The sequence below is a fragment of the Genypterus blacodes genome, unplaced genomic scaffold (genome assembly GCF_046128005.1).
Source record: "Genypterus blacodes isolate CSIRO-AG114 ecotype Tasmania unplaced genomic scaffold, CSIRO-AGI_Gbla_v1 ptg000073l_1, whole genome shotgun sequence".
Taxonomy (NCBI): Eukaryota; Metazoa; Chordata; class Actinopteri; order Ophidiiformes; family Ophidiidae; genus Genypterus; species Genypterus blacodes.
The window spans coordinates 1,592,561-1,609,613 of NW_027466883.1; the positions used below are offsets into that span (position 1 = coordinate 1,592,561).

General features: G+C 41.9%; 3 protein-coding genes across 7 annotated transcripts; 1 reads left to right on the forward strand and 2 right to left on the reverse strand.

The window, feature by feature from the left end:
* The first annotated feature begins 137 nt into the window (after nt 1-137).
* Nucleotides 138-8,123, forward strand: coq8ab (coenzyme Q8A, genome duplicate b). Of its 2 annotated transcripts, none has more exons than XM_076157379.1 (15): nt 138-463; nt 896-1,052; nt 1,589-1,897; nt 2,013-2,079; nt 3,037-3,108; nt 3,795-3,920; nt 4,253-4,338; nt 4,516-4,656; nt 5,076-5,157; nt 5,471-5,564; nt 5,806-5,947; nt 6,408-6,515; nt 6,608-6,673; nt 6,843-6,929; nt 7,336-8,123. In XM_076157379.1, the coding sequence occupies exons 2-15, from the start codon at nt 915-917 to the stop codon at nt 7,627-7,629; spliced, it is 1,812 nt and encodes a 603-aa protein (XP_076013494.1). In that variant the 5' UTR covers nt 138-463; nt 896-914; the 3' UTR covers nt 7,630-8,123. The 2 variants fall into 2 exon arrangements, with proteins under 2 accessions (XP_076013494.1, XP_076013493.1); XM_076157378.1 differs by having other exon boundaries at nt 139-554; nt 879-1,052.
* A 137-nt stretch (nt 8,124-8,260) lies between these two features.
* On the reverse strand, nt 8,261-10,948 carry LOC143006062 (proton-coupled zinc antiporter SLC30A2-like). Its single transcript, XM_076157401.1, has 7 exons — nt 10,754-10,948; nt 10,229-10,375; nt 9,765-9,918; nt 9,481-9,685; nt 9,233-9,338; nt 9,008-9,142; nt 8,261-8,623 (listed from the first exon to the last, which is right to left on the reverse strand). Exons 1-7 carry the CDS (start codon nt 10,770-10,772, stop codon nt 8,472-8,474), a joined length of 918 nt encoding a protein of 305 aa, XP_076013516.1. The 5' UTR covers nt 10,773-10,948; the 3' UTR covers nt 8,261-8,471.
* A 1,042-nt stretch (nt 10,949-11,990) lies between these two features.
* Nucleotides 11,991-16,808, reverse strand: LOC143006052 (dnaJ homolog subfamily C member 5-like). 4 transcript variants are annotated; one of them, XM_076157391.1, is made up of 7 exons: nt 16,639-16,808; nt 16,256-16,384; nt 15,373-15,586; nt 15,072-15,225; nt 14,017-14,073; nt 13,271-13,367; nt 11,991-12,982 (listed from the first exon to the last, which is right to left on the reverse strand). In XM_076157391.1, exons 2-6 carry the CDS (start codon nt 16,366-16,368, stop codon nt 13,288-13,290), a joined length of 618 nt encoding a protein of 205 aa, XP_076013506.1. In that variant the 5' UTR covers nt 16,369-16,384; nt 16,639-16,808; the 3' UTR covers nt 11,991-12,982; nt 13,271-13,287. The 4 variants fall into 4 exon arrangements, with proteins under 4 accessions (XP_076013506.1, XP_076013505.1, XP_076013507.1 ...); XM_076157390.1 differs by having other exon boundaries at nt 11,991-13,367; XM_076157392.1 differs by having other exon boundaries at nt 11,991-13,367; nt 16,573-16,808.
* Nucleotides 16,809-17,053: the final 245 nt, after the last annotated feature.

Here is a 17,053-nt window from a genome sequence, read left to right on the forward strand (position 1 = left end):
GGCCTGTAGACCGTATACAATAACTTGGATATTTAATCATTTATTTTGTATTATTAAGTGCCTCTTTAAAATTGTTGAAGTATTCTCGCTTTTAGGCAGCTAATCTAAAGAAGTGTTGCAACAAATTACCTTAACTTTACTTTTTATTAATAACATCGCTGACAAAAACATTAATGTCGTTAGAATGTGAGTGTCGTCTACTCTTGGGCTGTGATTGTGATAGATATTTCCGCTGGCTCGTGAACTCATCACGTGTTGAGTTCAGGGACCAGCCCTTGAAAGAAGACTGACAGTAGGTTGGACCACTGCGCGGCTTTGTTGATACTCCTCCGCGGCTGAACTTTACTTCATTGGCCGCCGACTGGTTAAACTTCCCCGGGTGCCCTCGGGGGAGAATGTGCGTTTGCATGTCCTTCAACGTGTCTCAGGTGTTTTCTAGAAATTGTGTCAAATGAAGGTGAAGGTGGGTCTGTGTTCCACTTACACATTGTTCACTGATTCACGGATGTGAGAGGACTTCTGCTTAAAACCCGTCAGCTGCGTTTTAATCATTGGTGAGTAAAACCTACATTTCCCCTTTCTGACACTTTAATGTTTCATTTTTAGTGAATTCAGCCATACAATTCAATGAAATCTACACATTTCGACACATCTTTTTTCATTTCTCTGTGTTTGTTTCCTTTCTCTCTTATCACACAGCCAGCCAGGTTAATATTGTACTTTTATCAGTATTTGATTAGGTTGTTTTTCTGAGGATATGGAGTCCTCTTTTAAACAAAAGCATGGGGACTAACACTAATGGAAGCTTCACTTTTATACCTTTTACGCACAACATCCATCACTACTCACAACCTAAAAAACAACCTGTTGTCTCCCAGCATTACTCTATTTTCAGGTCTGAATAGGAAAACATCATGGTGGGGGACTCAGTGGTCTGGAGAGGCCTGGCTTTGGTGAAGCAAGCAGCCAGAAGAAGCCCAACAGGTGTCCTGCCAGGCATCGGAAACCAGAGGCTGGTAAACTTCCATCACAGCACTGCCGGCTCAGCAAGGGTGAGCACTGAGGCGTGATTAGGCCGACATGCAGCTCCAGCAGAGGATAGAGTTTCACAAGCATGCAATCCCAGATAACGTCTCTGTTTCTGCCATCCCGACCTCATCAACACCAGCCACAATGGTGACCGGCTTTATGAGAGCAGTGATGCTTAAATAGAAATCAAAGAAAGAGGAGAGAGACCCCCTGATCCCCTGATGCCTTTGATCAGGGATCAGGGGACGATAACAACACTAATCTCTATCATGATTAACTACATTTTAACTTGATAAATGTGACAATAACTAGAAGGCATTCAGAGATTGTGTAACGCCGCCAAAGTCCTCAGATTTAGATTTTTTGCCAATAGAAAGCAAGAATTTGTGCGACTCCATACATGTGACTGTCCGACCCTGTATGTATTTGAATCTGGATTCAGAAACGGACTATTTCACTATCTATTTTCTAGCTTCATCCCTCAGTGGGTGTAGTAATGTGCGGAAATGACAAAGGTAAACTCTTCTAGTCATGTGAACCCTGTTTTGTTTTAATGCAGGAGGCCTTCAAGAACCCGCGGGATGTTTGTATCCACAGAGCCCCAGCAGCAGCAGCAGCAGCAGCGTTACACAGATATTCCACCCTGGGACCCTGCTTCAATCCCTGTTTCAGCGAGAACATTCATGGTGGACAAGGAACCTGCACTGGAAGACTCAGATTGAAGCAGATGAAAAACCAAAGTCGACTTTTCTCAGGACATACGAGGTTGTTCAACCAGGACAATTCCACAGTGGGCGGGTTGACATCAGAGGATATGGAGAAAGCGAGAAGTGCTAAGAAAACCGACTACAAGCAGCATAAGCAAGTGGTATCAACTCTTACCTTCTTTTTTTTTAATCAGTGTTTCTTTGATAATGAATACTGCATGTTTGAGATCGTGGCGAAGGCTTTGCAATGCAAGAGCCTTTCGTTTTTCATTTCAGCTCAGTGAAAGAGCCAGAGAGAGGAAGGTGCCTGTCACAAGAATTGGACGACTGGTCAATTTTGGAGGTAACCGTGCTCACATATGAAGCCTTCAGATATGTTGGTGACATTCTACTTCCATTTGTTTAAGATCCTGATTCAAATACATGAATCATATTCCTCATCCATGTTGAGGAATATGATGCATGTTGACTTCTACACGTATTTTGAACATACACACCTCCACACCTGGTTTGACACAACCATCACGTGCAACAGTTTGACCTGCAGCTTTGTTTCACACTGGTTGCTGTCGGCTCAGGCTTGACTCAGAAATGCTGCAGACTAGGAGAGTAGGGGAGGATCAATGAACCCGTATCAAAAAAGTTCAGTTCGGTCCAGAAGGCAATATGGTTGCAGCATGCGGCTTTGAAACAAAGAAGGCAACATAAGGAGATACAAGCCAAAAACAAACGTTAACTTGAGGGGCTTTCATCAGAGTTATAGTGCCACCAGTGGGTTAATTGATGTTTTATTTCTTTCTAAACACTAGTTACATTAGATATCATTACATCATTTTGCAGTCCGGTTGTGTAAATGACTCCTCCAGCAGAGAGGGAGCTGACTGTGTTGGTTTACTTTGTTGTTTTCCTCAGATTGCACTTATCTAGAGCTGGAGACAGACTGTGTGAAAGCTCAATGTGCTCCTTCACAGGAATGATGTCAGGGTGTATCAATCGTTGACATAGGGTTTTATGGGACTTGCCAACTCTTCAGATCAGCCTGAGAATCCAGCTAATATAAAAAAAAATTAGAGCTGCTTCTGGTCAAGGTTAATGATTGCTCTTATCACTTTTTCTCCAGCACTGTGCTTGGTTTGTTTTGTTGTTGCAGCTGTTATCAAATGTGGATAAGATAAATGCAGTAGATTTCAGGAATATGAGTTAGGCTTTAGTTTCTGTTTGATCAGTGATTAATTCACTTTCCATTCTGTGTCAGAGAAAGTCTGGAGTATTGATCATTTGTTTTGTTTTCTCTCTGCAGGTCTGGCAGTTGGACTTGGCATCGGGGCGATTGCTGAAGTGGCGAAGAAGAGTTTGAAATTCCAACAGCAAGGTGAGGAAGAGGAGGGACAGGAGAAAAGTTTCTATTTAGCACATTTTATGGTAATATGAAAGTAAGAAGGTATGACATGTTGGCATGTATCAAAATACATCCAGTGAACTCAACCGATGTGCCCCATTTTGTAATTGGTCCCTAACTTCTGCAGAATGTTAATGTCAGCTTGTAACAAATTTGAATTTACCTACCTTCACCCCTACTTAGACACAAAGTACAAGGCTAGTGAGAGAATGTCTGGCCAGCATCCAAGCCTCTCAGTCTGGGGGTGTTGTTAGTTCAGGCCTGACGAAGCTGGCCAATCAGAAGAGAGCAGGCCCCTTTGGAGGGGAGCTTAAAGACACAGTACATTAAATGACCGTTTTACACTCATTGAGCTCTGCGATGCTGCAGCAATGGAGTAAGAAGTCTTTCGAAGAGGAGGAAAGAGTTTGTATAATTTTCACAATCAAACATCTGATTAATAAATGATGATAAATTAAAGTTGTAATGCGTTATGTCCATATAGAGGATAGATGGGCATCAGTTTACAAGAAGTACTTCAATGATCAAATGAATGGGGCTCATTAAAACTATATGTTCAGTAAATCCGCTCATGTTATCCTGACTTTATTCTGTTTTGGAGAGTGCTGAAATGTTGAAGTATCATCTTTACCGTACTGAATGATGCGTCATATTTGTAGGGGATAAAAAAGCCATACTGGATTCAAGCGCCTTCCTCTCCGAAGCCAACGCCGAAAGAATCGTCCGAACTCTGTGTAAAGTTCGCGGCGCTGCACTGAAGCTGGGCCAGATGCTCAGTATTCAAGGTGAGATATTATCTCAAACACATAAACATACACAGACAGCAGCGTATCAGATTACAAGTCTTCATCTAGTCTCTGACAGACCTGTAGGCTACACCAACAGGGAGATGCCATCGGCTAAAATAAACTTGTGAGCCAACATAACACAATAAGTGCCATACCAGTGGATCTATTGTTGGCAGCCGGGCCTAAATCTGCTCCTAGAATCTGAGGGACAGTTTAGACTGTAGGACACTGTGATCTGTTGTCTTTACACAACACATTGTTGTTAGGCAGCCTGACTTTGTCACGTTCAGTACTGCACGCACTCATTTGTTTCCATTCTTCCCTTTCAGATGATGCTTTTATCAACCCTCAGCTGGCCAAAATCTTCGAGCGTGTTCGACAGAGTGCGGACTTCATGCCCACTAAACAGATGATGGTACGGCCCGAAGCACTGGAGATGATTAAACAAACTCACTAATGCACTGTAGCGGTATTTAGTAAAGGAATTGTGAATAGGAAGTAACTAAAAAGGTAGTAACTGATATCATAAAGAGAATGATACTTGGCTATAGGTGCCTGTCAGATTTGTGGGTTTCTCTCCTGTTTTCTACAGAAAGCCATCAGCAGTGATCTCGGCCCAAACTGGAGAGACAAGCTGGAATATTTTGAAGACAAGCCATTTGCTGCCGCGTCCATCGGTCAGGTGCATCTAGGGAGGCTGAAGGACGGCAGAGAGGTGGCCATGAAGATCCAGGTGTTCCATTTTAATCAGCATAATCTCCCTCCAACTCCACCACACAATATACCTTCTTTACATAAAAACACAAGTGAATCCACTTCAAATTTTCCTTTGCTGCAGCACCACTGTGCAGATTGAGGGAGATTTTAAATCTAAATTGTAGTTACTGTCTTACTGTAGTGACTGGTTGTGTATGTGTGTAAATTCAAATGTGTTCCATGTCACGTCAGCATGTTACTGGACTAAAGGACCAATTAACTGGACTAACTGGATCCATTTCTAGGCGTCAATCTTACATTTTGCAATGTTGACAATGTTGAACATACACTCACTACTGTATTACACTATAAAAATGGGTGAAAGTAATAAAAAGTACAATATATTCCCTAAAAGTGGACGTAGAGGAGTTGAGACTATGTTTGCTTCTCTTTCAGTACCCTGGAGTCGCCAAGAGTATCGACAGTGACGTGAATAACATCATGACCGCTTTGAGTTTAAGCAATGTGCTGCCTGAAGGTAAAACCGCTCCGGTGATTTGAGTTTGAGATGATAATCTTTGTGATAACGGCAGCTTTTGTCTGACTTTGGTCACCTCTGCTCCTGTCAACATACTGTGTGCCGAGCAGCTGCAAAGACTTTCACACAGTCATGATTTTCGTGTGTGTGTGTGTGTGTGTGTGTGTGTGTGTGTGTGTGTGTGTGTGTGTGTGTGTGTGTGTGTGTGTGTGTGTGTGTGTGTGTGTGTGTGTGTGTGTGTGTGTGTGTGTGTGTGTGTGTGTGTGTGTGTGTGTGTGTGTGTGTGTGTGTGTGTGTGTGTGTCCCTCCACAGGCCTGTTTCCTGAACACCTCATTGAGGTTATGAGTCGTGAGCTGGCGCTGGAGTGCGATTACATCAGAGAGGCTAAGTGTGCCAGAAGATTCCAGTGAGTTGTTCTCACTCAGTCACACCCCTGGCTCATACGGTGATGCAGATAGCCGCTTGCTTCTTCTCTCCTGTCCTCTTCTCTCTCCTCCTTTCTGCCGTCCCCTCCTTGATATTTCCTTTCAAATTTTCACTTCAACTCTGTTTACATTGCCGGTGACACATTTGTCAGTGCGTGCTTTGGGGGCGGGGCAGACGTGTCCTTTAACTTGTTGTTGTTGTTGTTGTTGTTAACTTGGCAGAGAGCTACTGAAGGGTCACCCTTTCTTCTACGTGCCCGATGTGATTGACGAGCTGAGCAGCCAACATGTCCTCACCACCACACTGGTGCCTGGTTTCCCTCTGGACCAGGCCACCGACCTCCATCAGGATCTGAGGAACGAGGTGTGTGTGTGTGTGTGTGTGTGTGTGTGTGTGTGTGTGTGTGTGTGTGTGTGTGTGTGTGTGTGTGTGTGTGTGTGTGTGTGTGTGTGTGTGTGTGTGTGTGTGTGTGTGTGTGTGTGTGTGTGTGTGTGTGTGTGTGTGTGTGTGTGTGTGTGTGTGTGTGTGTGTGTGTGTGTGTGTGTGTGTCATGATCAGTGCAGTTTACACGTGTTACACATGCCTGTTCAAGGTGCCTTGCTAAATACAGACACATCACCTTTTAAAACTGCTGAGTCATGTTGGCACAACCAAACATACAGTGCTTCCAGGTCCTTTGTAGGTCAAACTGATATTGTTATGTTAATGTAATGTTAATTGTGTACTCGAGCACCACAATAATCTCATATTTGAAGCTTAAAACGGTAACAGCTCTAAGCATATATTAAAGAAACGCCTTTGTTCTCTCTTTGATTCCATCCAGATCTGTGAGCAAATCTTGATGTTATGCTTGCGGGAGCTTTTTGAGTTCAGGTACATGCAGACAGATCCAAACTGGTCCAACTTCTTCTTTGACCCACAAGCTCACAAGGTCAGTGTGTCTCGTGTACCTAGAGGAAATGCAGCAATGTTTTAATAGTGGCACTTTCCGTTTCACAGCAGTCTGTTTCCCCTCATGTTCAGGTTGCATTGTTGGATTTTGGGGCCACGCGAGGATTCGATAAGAGTTTCACCGACGACTACATCGAGGTGAGAAAGTTGGCGGGACGTTTTTTGACCTTTTAAGTCTTTATTAATGTGTCTCGGCATTGCCTCTTTGTACTCAGACAAACCTTTCAGTACAATATGCATTAACTACTAACTCTTGATCGTTGCTTTTGGACTTTGGCATTTGTCAAACCTGCATTTCTCATATCAGATTATCAAGTCAGCTGCAGAGCGAAACAGAGAAGGTGTTTTGCAGAAATCCAGAGACATGAAGTTCCTCACAGGGTATGAGTCAAAGGTAGGGAACACTCTCCACTAGTCTGTAACCCCACTGGAATCCTGTGAAATATTGATCACAGATTAACATTTAAAGTTCTATTTTTAGTCCTTTTGTTTCTCTGACAACTGGTAGATAGGTTCCCTCCAGCCTAGCCAGGGCTGAAGCTTCTCCATGTATATGTTACTATAACTTGGGTTGTTTGTACTTGTGTTTGTGAGTGTACATAAGGAAACGCCGCCATCTAGCGACTGTTGGGCTGTACTGCATGATTATATTTTGGAAAATGTTTGCGAATGTGTAAATTAGTTTTGAGTCACTGTTTCTTCATTTTGATAAGAGTAATGATGATCAGTCAAACCTGGCCAGGTATACACGATACACACCTTAAGTAATGTCTGATGCTGAATTGTTGTGGTCCTGTAAGGCGATGGAGAGCGCCCACGTGGATGCGGTGATGATCCTCGGCGAGGCCTTTTCCTCAGAGGAGCCGTTCAACTTTGGAGCCCAAAGCACAACTGAGCGCATCCACAGCCTCATCCCTGTGATGCTGAGGGAGAGGCTCACCCCCCCGCCAGAGGAGACCTACTCCCTTCACCGCAAGATGGGGGGCTCCTTCCTCATCTGCTCTAAACTCCGAGCCCAAATCGCCTGTAAGAACATGTTCCAGGAAGCCTACGCCAACTACTGTAAGGGGGGAGCCACCAAGACGACGCACTAGGCGGTAACAGGTTTCCCAATAGCAGATAAGCGCCAAAATGTTTTGCCATTGTTTGTGGTACGATTAAAAACAATTGAACTGACACATTCTTAACTGGAAGAGATTTTGGAGAAACCAGATATTGTCCAAATTGAAACATTTTCATTTCATTCATTTTGTGTTTTGGATATTGTTTATGCTGTTTAAGTAAACTGGCAAACAACAATACAGGAAGTGATCAAATGCCATGCTTGTGTGCCTCATATTCTCATTTTCCATCAACTACTAGACAACAAATGTTGGATACACACAACAGAAGAGCTTTGTTCTTCAAAGTAATGTAGATCATTTGTATGTTGTGCATAATGTTCTGTAATATAGACTGAATAATTGTGTTTGTTTGAGAAACCATTTGATGAGGATTCTCACATGAAATAAACAATGTTGCAACAATTCAGTTAAACTGTACACGATGAAGGTGGAAGGATTGTCTGATAAACTATGACGTGTTTCAATTTGTTCTTCCCTTTATTTGCTGAGCTGCTGATGTTGCTTTGTGAAAAGAACAACAATGCAAGATGAAGGTGTGACGAAGTTTAAATCTAAATTGTGAAATGTGAGTCAGTAATGAAAAAGCTAGAAATGAGTTTGGACTGGCATGTTTGGAATGTTTGATAAGCATTCACTAAATTGGAATGTAGATGGACGTCCCTCAGTATTGTCTTTATAATGCTCAATATAGAGTTCTGTGGTCATTGAGGAGAACCATATAGTATTTTTAATAGTCACAAAATTCAGCTCTATTAAAGCTTCAATTAAATAAAGTATGCTTCCTTAATTGAATCACCCAACGGTTGATTTCATCAATATAAAAATGTATCCGTCGCCGTCTCAGCGCAGTGCTGTTTGTCCACAGAGTGACGCTCCACTTGGATCGTGATGGAGGAAAATCCAAACTCGGACTGCAAGAGCGTCGTTGCCTTCATGAGGATGATCTGAGCATCAGCGTCTTCCTCTGAGGGCAGAAGTACAATATGTGTTTGATCATTACACAGCAGTAATAGTTAAACAGATTTAGTATAATGTCCATGTCTACTTTGTGCTTATTTTAATTTTTGTTGCTCCGATAGTGACTTTATTTTAAATTAGGTTTCCGTACAGCACCTTTGATCTTAATTTGTTTCATTTCTGATTTTTACTGTTTTACTTTTTCTCCAGTAATGTCACTGTCATAAGTGAGAAACATCCAAAACCAAAATTTGTTGTTTGGATTACAAATGAAGGAGAATTTGACTTGAAGGAGCTAACAAAGGTTTTGATGGTGATGTTTAAATGTTGCCTGATCTGTGTGTGTGTGTGTGTGTGTGTGTGAGCGGCACTGCTGTTTGAGACCTCGCACCTGCGTCCACATGGGCAGAGAGCAAAGAATGAGTCATGCTGAGGCTCCACACGTGAAGACTGTGCACAGCCTGGATGCCTCCCACACTCTGCAGCCTGTGTTTCACACTGTTCAAGTCGACGTCCTGAGGCGTTCCTGCAAACACACACACACACCTTTGTTGCTGCAGACTGATGCTGTGTACAGTATAGGGTAATGCGTCCAATAAACAAAGTGCGTGTTTACCCTCCATCAGGATCCTGAATACTTGCTTAGTGACTGGAAGTGTGGTGCCAAGAACAATAACAGAGAACAGGAAGGTACAAATAGGATCCGCTACTTTCATCTCTGGCTGTGTGTCAGAAAAACATTGCAACAAAAAATTTGCAATTAAACGTTTGCACATTTTTTTGTCATTGAATAGATTCTAGAATAATTGGAAAACCATTGATTCTAGTTCCACACTTGATTCTATAAGACTCTTCCTCACTGACCCAGAAGTGGATGATGGTGGCAGCCAGCAGGACCCCGATGCTCTGCAGCAGGTCGCCCAACACGTGGATGAAGGCGGCCTTCACACTGGCGTTACCGTGGCCGTGATGGTGCCTGTGAGTCTCCCTGTCCCTCTGCTGACGGCTAGTGAGAAACCCGTGGCTGTGGCTGTGTGAGACGCCGGGCTGGTGGAGGATCAGGGCCATTCTAAGTAAACAGTAAAAAGTTAAAGCTATCTCTATCTAAACAAAACAAAACCACACAAACCACGAGGTGTGCTACTCACAGGATGTTAACTCCCACTGCACAGCCAGATGTCACAAGCATGATGTGGCTGTTGATCTCATATTCGCCGTCTATGATCCTCTCAATCGCCGAGAAGACCAGAACTACTGTCACGGCCCAGATAGACACAACGGACAGAAACACACCCAGAATCTCTGTTGAAAGCAAGTAATGGGTTAAAAACCAGCAAATTTTCCTACTGAATGTGACATGATCAGACCACAATCCTTTATATTATCATCTAGTATCTGCCCTCAACACCAATCTTAACACCAGTCTGACATTTTGGAGATCAAAGGTTACAATGTCATGAAAATAGGAAACAAATGGAGCAAAAACAACAAAGGAAATTTGGGCAAAATAAACAGTTGATTGAAATATACATAGCAGTTTATGAGATAGAGAGTTTCTGAGCAAACAATAAAGAATGTGTGTGATTTGTGTATCTGAATATAAAGTACTAACCTGCTCGCTGCCAACCAAAGGTCATAGTTTGTGTGTGAGGCCTGGACGAGATCCACAAAGAGAAGATGCTGATCACAATACTGCCAAAATCAGTGAGGAGATGAGCTGCGTCTGTCATTATGGCCAGACTGTGGGCGGCGTAGCCACCTGCAGAGGATGAACAGGACAGGACCATACATAATCTGTAGTGATGTATAACTATAAACAAACAAAGAGCCAAGCAATATATCAGCATTAAAGGAGACATTTTACAGGTTTTGATAGGAGCCAAAGTTGCAAAACCTGACACTCACTCAAAAAGCATCCAGCAAGACATGATTGATTATTGGTTGTAGCATTAAAATACATCTCACTTGATCAGAAATTCAAAACAAAAACCCAAATGCACAGGTTTTTAGTCATTTGACTTATTTTCTCTGATGACAAAGACCTTGCTGACTTCACTATTACCATATTCTGTCCTATTCTGTCCACATACCACCGTCCTTCAGCCTTCTATTGACTTCTGATTGACTTTCATCTTACCGATGACCTCTCCTATCATGAAGATGAGGCTGACAGCACAGGCAATGAAGAGCCTCCTTCTGGCTGAGCTTTTCCCTTCATTTTGGCTCCATGATGTTGTGATGTTTTGGTCTTGGTCGTGCTGGTCAGGCTCACACAGGCTGTCAATACCGCACACATCATCACTGACATCTGATGAAAAGTCGGAACATTTCCCCTTGAAAAGGGAACTTTTACACATCATGATGGTTAAAGGTCAATATATTCTCCAACATGCACACTGGACAGATAAGAGTACATAGAACAAGACATAACACATAACCATGAAGTCATACCATTTATGAGACTCTAAAGAAGGACCCTCAATCAGAAGCAGCTTCTCTGAATCCGTTGTGAATTCCTTCATAGCATCAGGCAACATTTACGTCCATTAGAATAATAATAACAACGTGAAGTCCAACTACAGCCGAGCTGAGAGCTGTGACATCCAGCTGCTCCAGCAGGTGTGAGCACACGGTGCATGGGGCGGAGGACGCAGGAGCCAATGACAGATCTGACAGTGTGTGACAGGACTAAGTCAGCAGGTGCAAATATAGCAACAAGCAGTACGATTATTCATTCAACAGAAGAAGAACGCATTTGTTATATAGCACACTGTTGGAGCATAACACATAAAAGGAATGCATCACCTTGGCAACACCATTTGAGATATCATCCGCACGGAAGGAAGTGTTAGTAGCCAAAGAGACATCAATGGTAAAGTCTTCTGGAATATTCTTGATTAAAAAATACAATATATATAATAATAATCATCCTAACAATACAAAAATATGTATTATATCAATCACGTTTCTTTTTCTTTGTGTAACTTTAAAAATAATTTGCACAAATATGTCTGGTTTGGTTTTTAGAAATCAAATCAAGTGCCAATGAGACAGAGTGTACAATTTTTTTCCAGGACATTTTTTCAGTATCAAATGAAAAACGAAGCTTGGCAACACAAAACCCTAAAAAAAAACACCACGTACAGAATCTACAGGTCCAGCTCAATGAATTAGCATATTGTGGAAAAGTTCATTTATTTCCGTGTTTCAATTCAAAAAGTGAAACTCATATGTTATAGATTCATTACACACAAAGTGAAATATTTCAAGCTTTCTTTGTTTTAATTTTAATGATTAGGGCTTAAAGCTCATAACCCCAAATACTGCAGCTGCACCTGTATATGTAAATATATACATCAGAGAAAAACACATAGTATTATAGTATTAGTTTATTTAATCATATACACATAGTTTACAGTACCAAAGTGTCATAAAACAGCAAAGTTGAAAGAATGAAAACTACATAGGAATGTCCACAGGAAGATAAGGAGAGTTCAGGTTTTTATCGTCAGATGAAAAGAATCTGAAAAAAGGCACCTATCAAATGTATTTATAGACATTTAGACAATTCTGGATGATAAAAAACGATTTCTGTCACAGGAAAAGACACAGACTTGACATGAACTTATGTGTGACAAACCACCTGAAAGCAATCACCCTGATTTGATCTTAATCAGTCCAGAACAGATCAACCCAGCCAAACATGATGCGGACATTTAAATCATTCAACCGTTAACAGTTTCATGTAAAAACTCCCATCATAAATATTTCAGTTTACATTAAAAACACGACTCCAATATGTACTAGAATTCCACAGGATTGTAGCTATACATCGCCTCTTACACGTATCAGTGGTTGTTTTTGTCTCGCTTTTAGACAATTCAGACAATTTGTGTAATTGCCTGTAAAATGATTCCTCTGCCTTTTTCTTGATTATTTTGTAGGTTTCTTTGCTCTTCCGCCACCATACGGTTTGTGCAAGATGCAGAAAAGGAACCAGCTATTACCACCAGTCACTCAAAAAGGGGGACTCATCATCATCATCATCATTATCAACTTTACAGATCATGATAAGTCACAGAAGCTGCATTTACACATTTATTTTGCCTACATCGATTTTTTTTATGGCCCATATCCATTACCTGTGTTAAAAGTTTACACCTGAGATGGAGGTTGTTCCCAACGTGTAATAGATAAGAGCCAAATCAGGAAGAATAGGTCATAATTGTGTGAATATCGAGGCGGTTGTGGCAGCGGCTTCGACTGAGCCTGGGACTTTAAAGTGCACATGAAGACATTATTGAGAGCTTATGGTCAGCGTTGTTCTGCATGGCTTTGTCGTTTAGCACTACAGCATGGATACCGCCTGCAAAAATAAAACGTTTTTTTTTCAAAAATAAATATGCAGTTGGACCAAAGCAAAGACAAACCCCCTATAGAATTAGGAAAACATTGGTACTATTCAAAAATATATATGGCACAATCAATTTGCTGCTTGAATCATGTAAACAAATACCTTCCTCACAAGTATTTACGTTCTCCAGATATCAGCCAGTTATTAAAAAAAAAAGACAGACATTCATCCTCATGATACAGAAACTTAATTTACAGTGAGTTTACATCCACTTTCACAACTAATCAATGTCATGCAGACCCAGAATACGACGCCGCTCATTTCCCAGCTGGGAGTGCGATGGGTACCTGGGTCCCGTTAGTCGCATGGGGCTGAATCACGATAGGAGCGTTCTCACCTGCAGCAGGTGACCAGAGACAGATAGGGTTTTATTCAACAACAGCTTACAACTTTCAATACTTCAGATATTCCCCTGAAACAAAGCAGCGGTTAGTATTAGCACAAGTTAAACCCCAGACACACCTTTCAAAGTGCCGCCCAGTTAGCCGCAGTTAAAGAACCACTCCACCAACTTTAAACCAAGCTCGTCTCTGGGATGTCTAGATTTGGTATCTTTGCAAAAGGACTTACACCTGATGACGAAAGCGCCAAGAAAGTAGCTTTTCTTCATGTCGGATTTGTGGTGAATACGTGGAGAATGAATCGTGCCTGAGTGATAGTTTCATAATTCAGATGCAGTAAGTAAACACCCGTACAGGAGACATGGTTGAAAATTAGAGAAGTGGTCGTTCAACATAGCACGTGAGAATGAAGCAAACGGAACCACAGATAGGCAAAGTGTGAGCACGGTTCAGTCAGATGGTTAATAAGCTGCACAGTAACAGTTTTACATGAACATCAGAGCAGCCATGTGAGATGTTTCGGTGATTGCGGTACGGACAAAACAGACACAGACTCCTGGACATGAGTGTGCGCTCAAGCTTGAAAGAGCCTCGAGTTTAGCAAGTTTAAGTCAAGCAACACAGCACAGTGGACCGCTGCTTTACCTGAGGTGTCAGATGTGGCATTAGGGCTCGGTTGAATAACTACTACATCATCACCTGCTGTGAAACAAAATTAAAAACAGCAAATGAGCCCATTCTGCTGCAGAACTACATTCATCTCCTAGCAGGCCTTCATTTAGAGTAGACACTGTGGAGTCAAACTGTCTGCAAAGATGAAATTCTGCTGTTTACTTCAGGACGTTTGTCTGGTCTCAGAGAGCAACAGGTCAGAAATCCAAAGCGGGCTCGTCAACATTTCATTACTCATCCTTCAAGTATGTTTTGGTGTAAAACAACTGATGACCGGGAACAGGAACGCCAAAAACAAATGTGAAACAAGAATTGAGCAAGTGCTTCATCCAGACCCCACCTGTGTACGTCATCAGTACGTTTTCAATAGGATTACGGGCAGGAAATGTATCAGATCTTCATGCTGATGACTGTAAGTGCTACACAGTAAATCAAATTCAAACCAAACGTCACAAGAAGCTCCCATTTATTCAAATATGACAGCAGTCCTACAGCTGCTCTGTCAGGTTTCATGAGGATGTTTTGTAGAAGAGATCATAGACGCCTCATACAGCACGACCGCAAAACATATATGGGCGTGTGAGTGGAACGCACGCAGGTAAAGTTTGTCCTCAGCTGTTTGTAGTGTTTTCCTCTCATCTCTGCTGACGTGGCAAGAGCAATAATTTTGACGTTTTCACCGTTTTTACCAGTTTATCTAACAAGAATGCATACTGAAGTGATATCACTGCAGTTTGGTGACGCAAGGAAGCGTTGTCAAAGTGCAGTCCTTAACACAAGTATACTACTATAATAAATAATTGCAGATCAAACGGTGAAGTATCATAAATGGACCAGGAGTATTTATCGGTTATTGTATTATTGATTGGGTTATAAATTAAAACGACAATCCACTAAGTAGGATCTCTTAAACGTCGGTGCTGCCGTTTCAGATGCATTCTAACCGTCGCCCTCTATCGACCACCTGCTGTGTGATTTTCCCCAAAAGCTAATAAACATTGTGACATACGTTTAAGTGAGTCACTCACCTGTGTCCTGCTCTCTGATTTCTGCCTCCAGGTCCTCGGGGTCCACATACATGAAGTTTGTGTCGTCTTCTGCCGACTTACACTTCCCACAGCAGAAACAGCAGCAGCAGAAACAGCAGCAGCAGGTGAAAATACTACAACACACCACCAGACCCTAAACAGGGAAAGGAAAGGAAAGGAAATGGATGTTGGTTGATATTCAGCTTGTAACCTCAGATTCATTACACATAATCTTGCAAAATACACCAAGAGACTTGAAATGATGTATAACTGAATCTCTGTTGTTTAGAACTTCTCTCACCTTGAACCAGCACTTGGACATGAGGAAGTAGTATTTAACACTTTCCTCCCCAAACTGCTCGGCCACATAGAGGCCCATGGATCCATACTCATCATAGATCTTCCTCTTGTTCTCGTCACTAAGGATGGAGTTTGCATTGTTGATCTCCTTGAACTTCTCCACTGCTTCTGGGTTATCTGGGTTCTTATCAGGGTGATGCCTCAATGCCAATTTCCTGGAAACAGAACAGCAAAGGTGAACAGGAAAGGAAGTTGTCATTTGTCTTTTATCCAAATTGACGTGCAAAAGAGTAACTACACTTCTGAAATCTAATAATCAACTTCAACATTCAGTAAATAATGAAAAATATGTTAAATTGTAATTGCATTTCTTGATGTTTTTGACATTTCTACACTACGAAGCTCTCCCTTTACTATCTCTGCTTGTATTATGCTGTTGCTGGTAACGATCCCCAGTGGATCAGATGTTAACTGATGATCAGCTGATGGATCAAGCTGCCTTTGATCGCTCAGACAGAAATAGGGAGAGGAGAGGAACTGTAAACAGCTTTGACCTGAATCTAAACAAATAACATGACGTACCACTGCATTCGCTCGTGGTCGTATAGAGGAATAATTCATATTTTGGAAGCGTAGATGTCAACTTCCAAAAAGGTTATGAGTGAACAGAAATCAGGCTTTTGTTATGGTTGCTTGTGCAGATTCCCACAAGACCCGATCAGTGATCAGTGCTTACTAGACCAAAGATACACTTCCACCTACTTCCTCCATCCATAAAGTCAATGACTGGACTTTCACACGGCATAAAATCACATCAACCTTGGAAGTAGGAGATTGGAGTTGACACCATTTAAAGCTACTTGTGAGTTCGACCTTAAACAAACCTATACGCCCTCTTTATTTCCTCAGGAGACGCTCCTTTCTCCAAACCCAGGACTTTGTACAAACTCTCTCCTGTCGTTGACATTTTGCGCTGAGTTCTGCCCGGGTCCTCCATGTTTCAGATCAGGCTGCTGTCAGATAAAAAAAACAACACAAAAACACGCACACAATTGTTGCATAAACTTTGAAAACGATTAAGTCAAATGTGCGTAAGAAGACATGACAGCTCATATTACTCAAAGTTAAAGTAAAGTTAAAGCAGGAATTAAGTTATTAGACATTTTTAAAGGTTGACTTTGCTTGTGGTTTGCTATCTTACTGCAAAGCGGGGACATTTCACATCAAATCAGCCTCTTGGTAGACATTACGACTCCGTGTGACGTACCAGATTAATAAATGTCCTTCTTCTCGGTGGAATCATAGAGTCTAGAACTTGTTGGCTGATGGTCTTCGGGTTTATCGCATGAAACAGAAACCGGCCTGGATTATTCTGTTAAAATCCGCCAGTGCGAGCCGGAGAGAAAGTTTCATGGGGCCACAGTGAAGCAGGAAGTTTCAGAGAGGAAGCACGAAGAAGGAATCGTGGCTCCTCATTGGTCAGTCTGTGGCGCGCGCGATTGCGCAGCAAGTACGCAGTCTGCATGTTTACACTAAAAATAACATTCCGAATCAAATATTCGATTCCCGGCAGTAGTAGTAATGGAGGTGGTGGGGATTGTTGAAATACTTTTAGAAGTATTAGTAACAGCGTTAACAGTGGTAATAGTGGTATTGTCCTTATTATTCGGTATTATAAGCAG

Bases quoted from the DNA above. Each gene is read 5' to 3' on its own strand.
- LOC143006052 (XM_076157391.1), bottom strand. From the start codon at position 16,368: ATGGAGGACCCGGGCAGAACTCAGCGCAAAATGTCAACGACAGGAGAG. The intron at 15,587-16,255 runs GTTTGTTTAAGG...TTCTGTTTCCAG, and splicing joins GAAATAAAGAGGGCGTATAG to GAAATTGGCATTGAGGCATC. The intron at 14,074-15,071 runs GTGAGTGACTCA...TTTGTTTCACAG, and splicing joins AATCAGAGAGCAGGACACAG to CAGGTGATGATGTAGTAGTT.
- coq8ab (XM_076157379.1), top strand. From the start codon at position 915: ATGGTGGGGGACTCAGTGGTCTGGAGAGGCCTGGCTTTGGTGAAGCAA. The intron at 1,053-1,588 runs GTGAGCACTGAG...GTTTTAATGCAG, and splicing joins GCACTGCCGGCTCAGCAAGG to GAGGCCTTCAAGAACCCGCG. The intron at 6,516-6,607 runs GTCAGTGTGTCT...CCTCATGTTCAG, and splicing joins TTGACCCACAAGCTCACAAG to GTTGCATTGTTGGATTTTGG.
- LOC143006062 (XM_076157401.1), bottom strand. The intron at 9,686-9,764 runs GTGAGTAGCACA...CTGTTTACTTAG, and splicing joins GCAGTGGGAGTTAACATCCT to AATGGCCCTGATCCTCCACC. The intron at 9,143-9,232 runs GTAAACACGCAC...GTGTGTTTGCAG, and splicing joins ATTCAGGATCCTGATGGAGG to GAACGCCTCAGGACGTCGAC.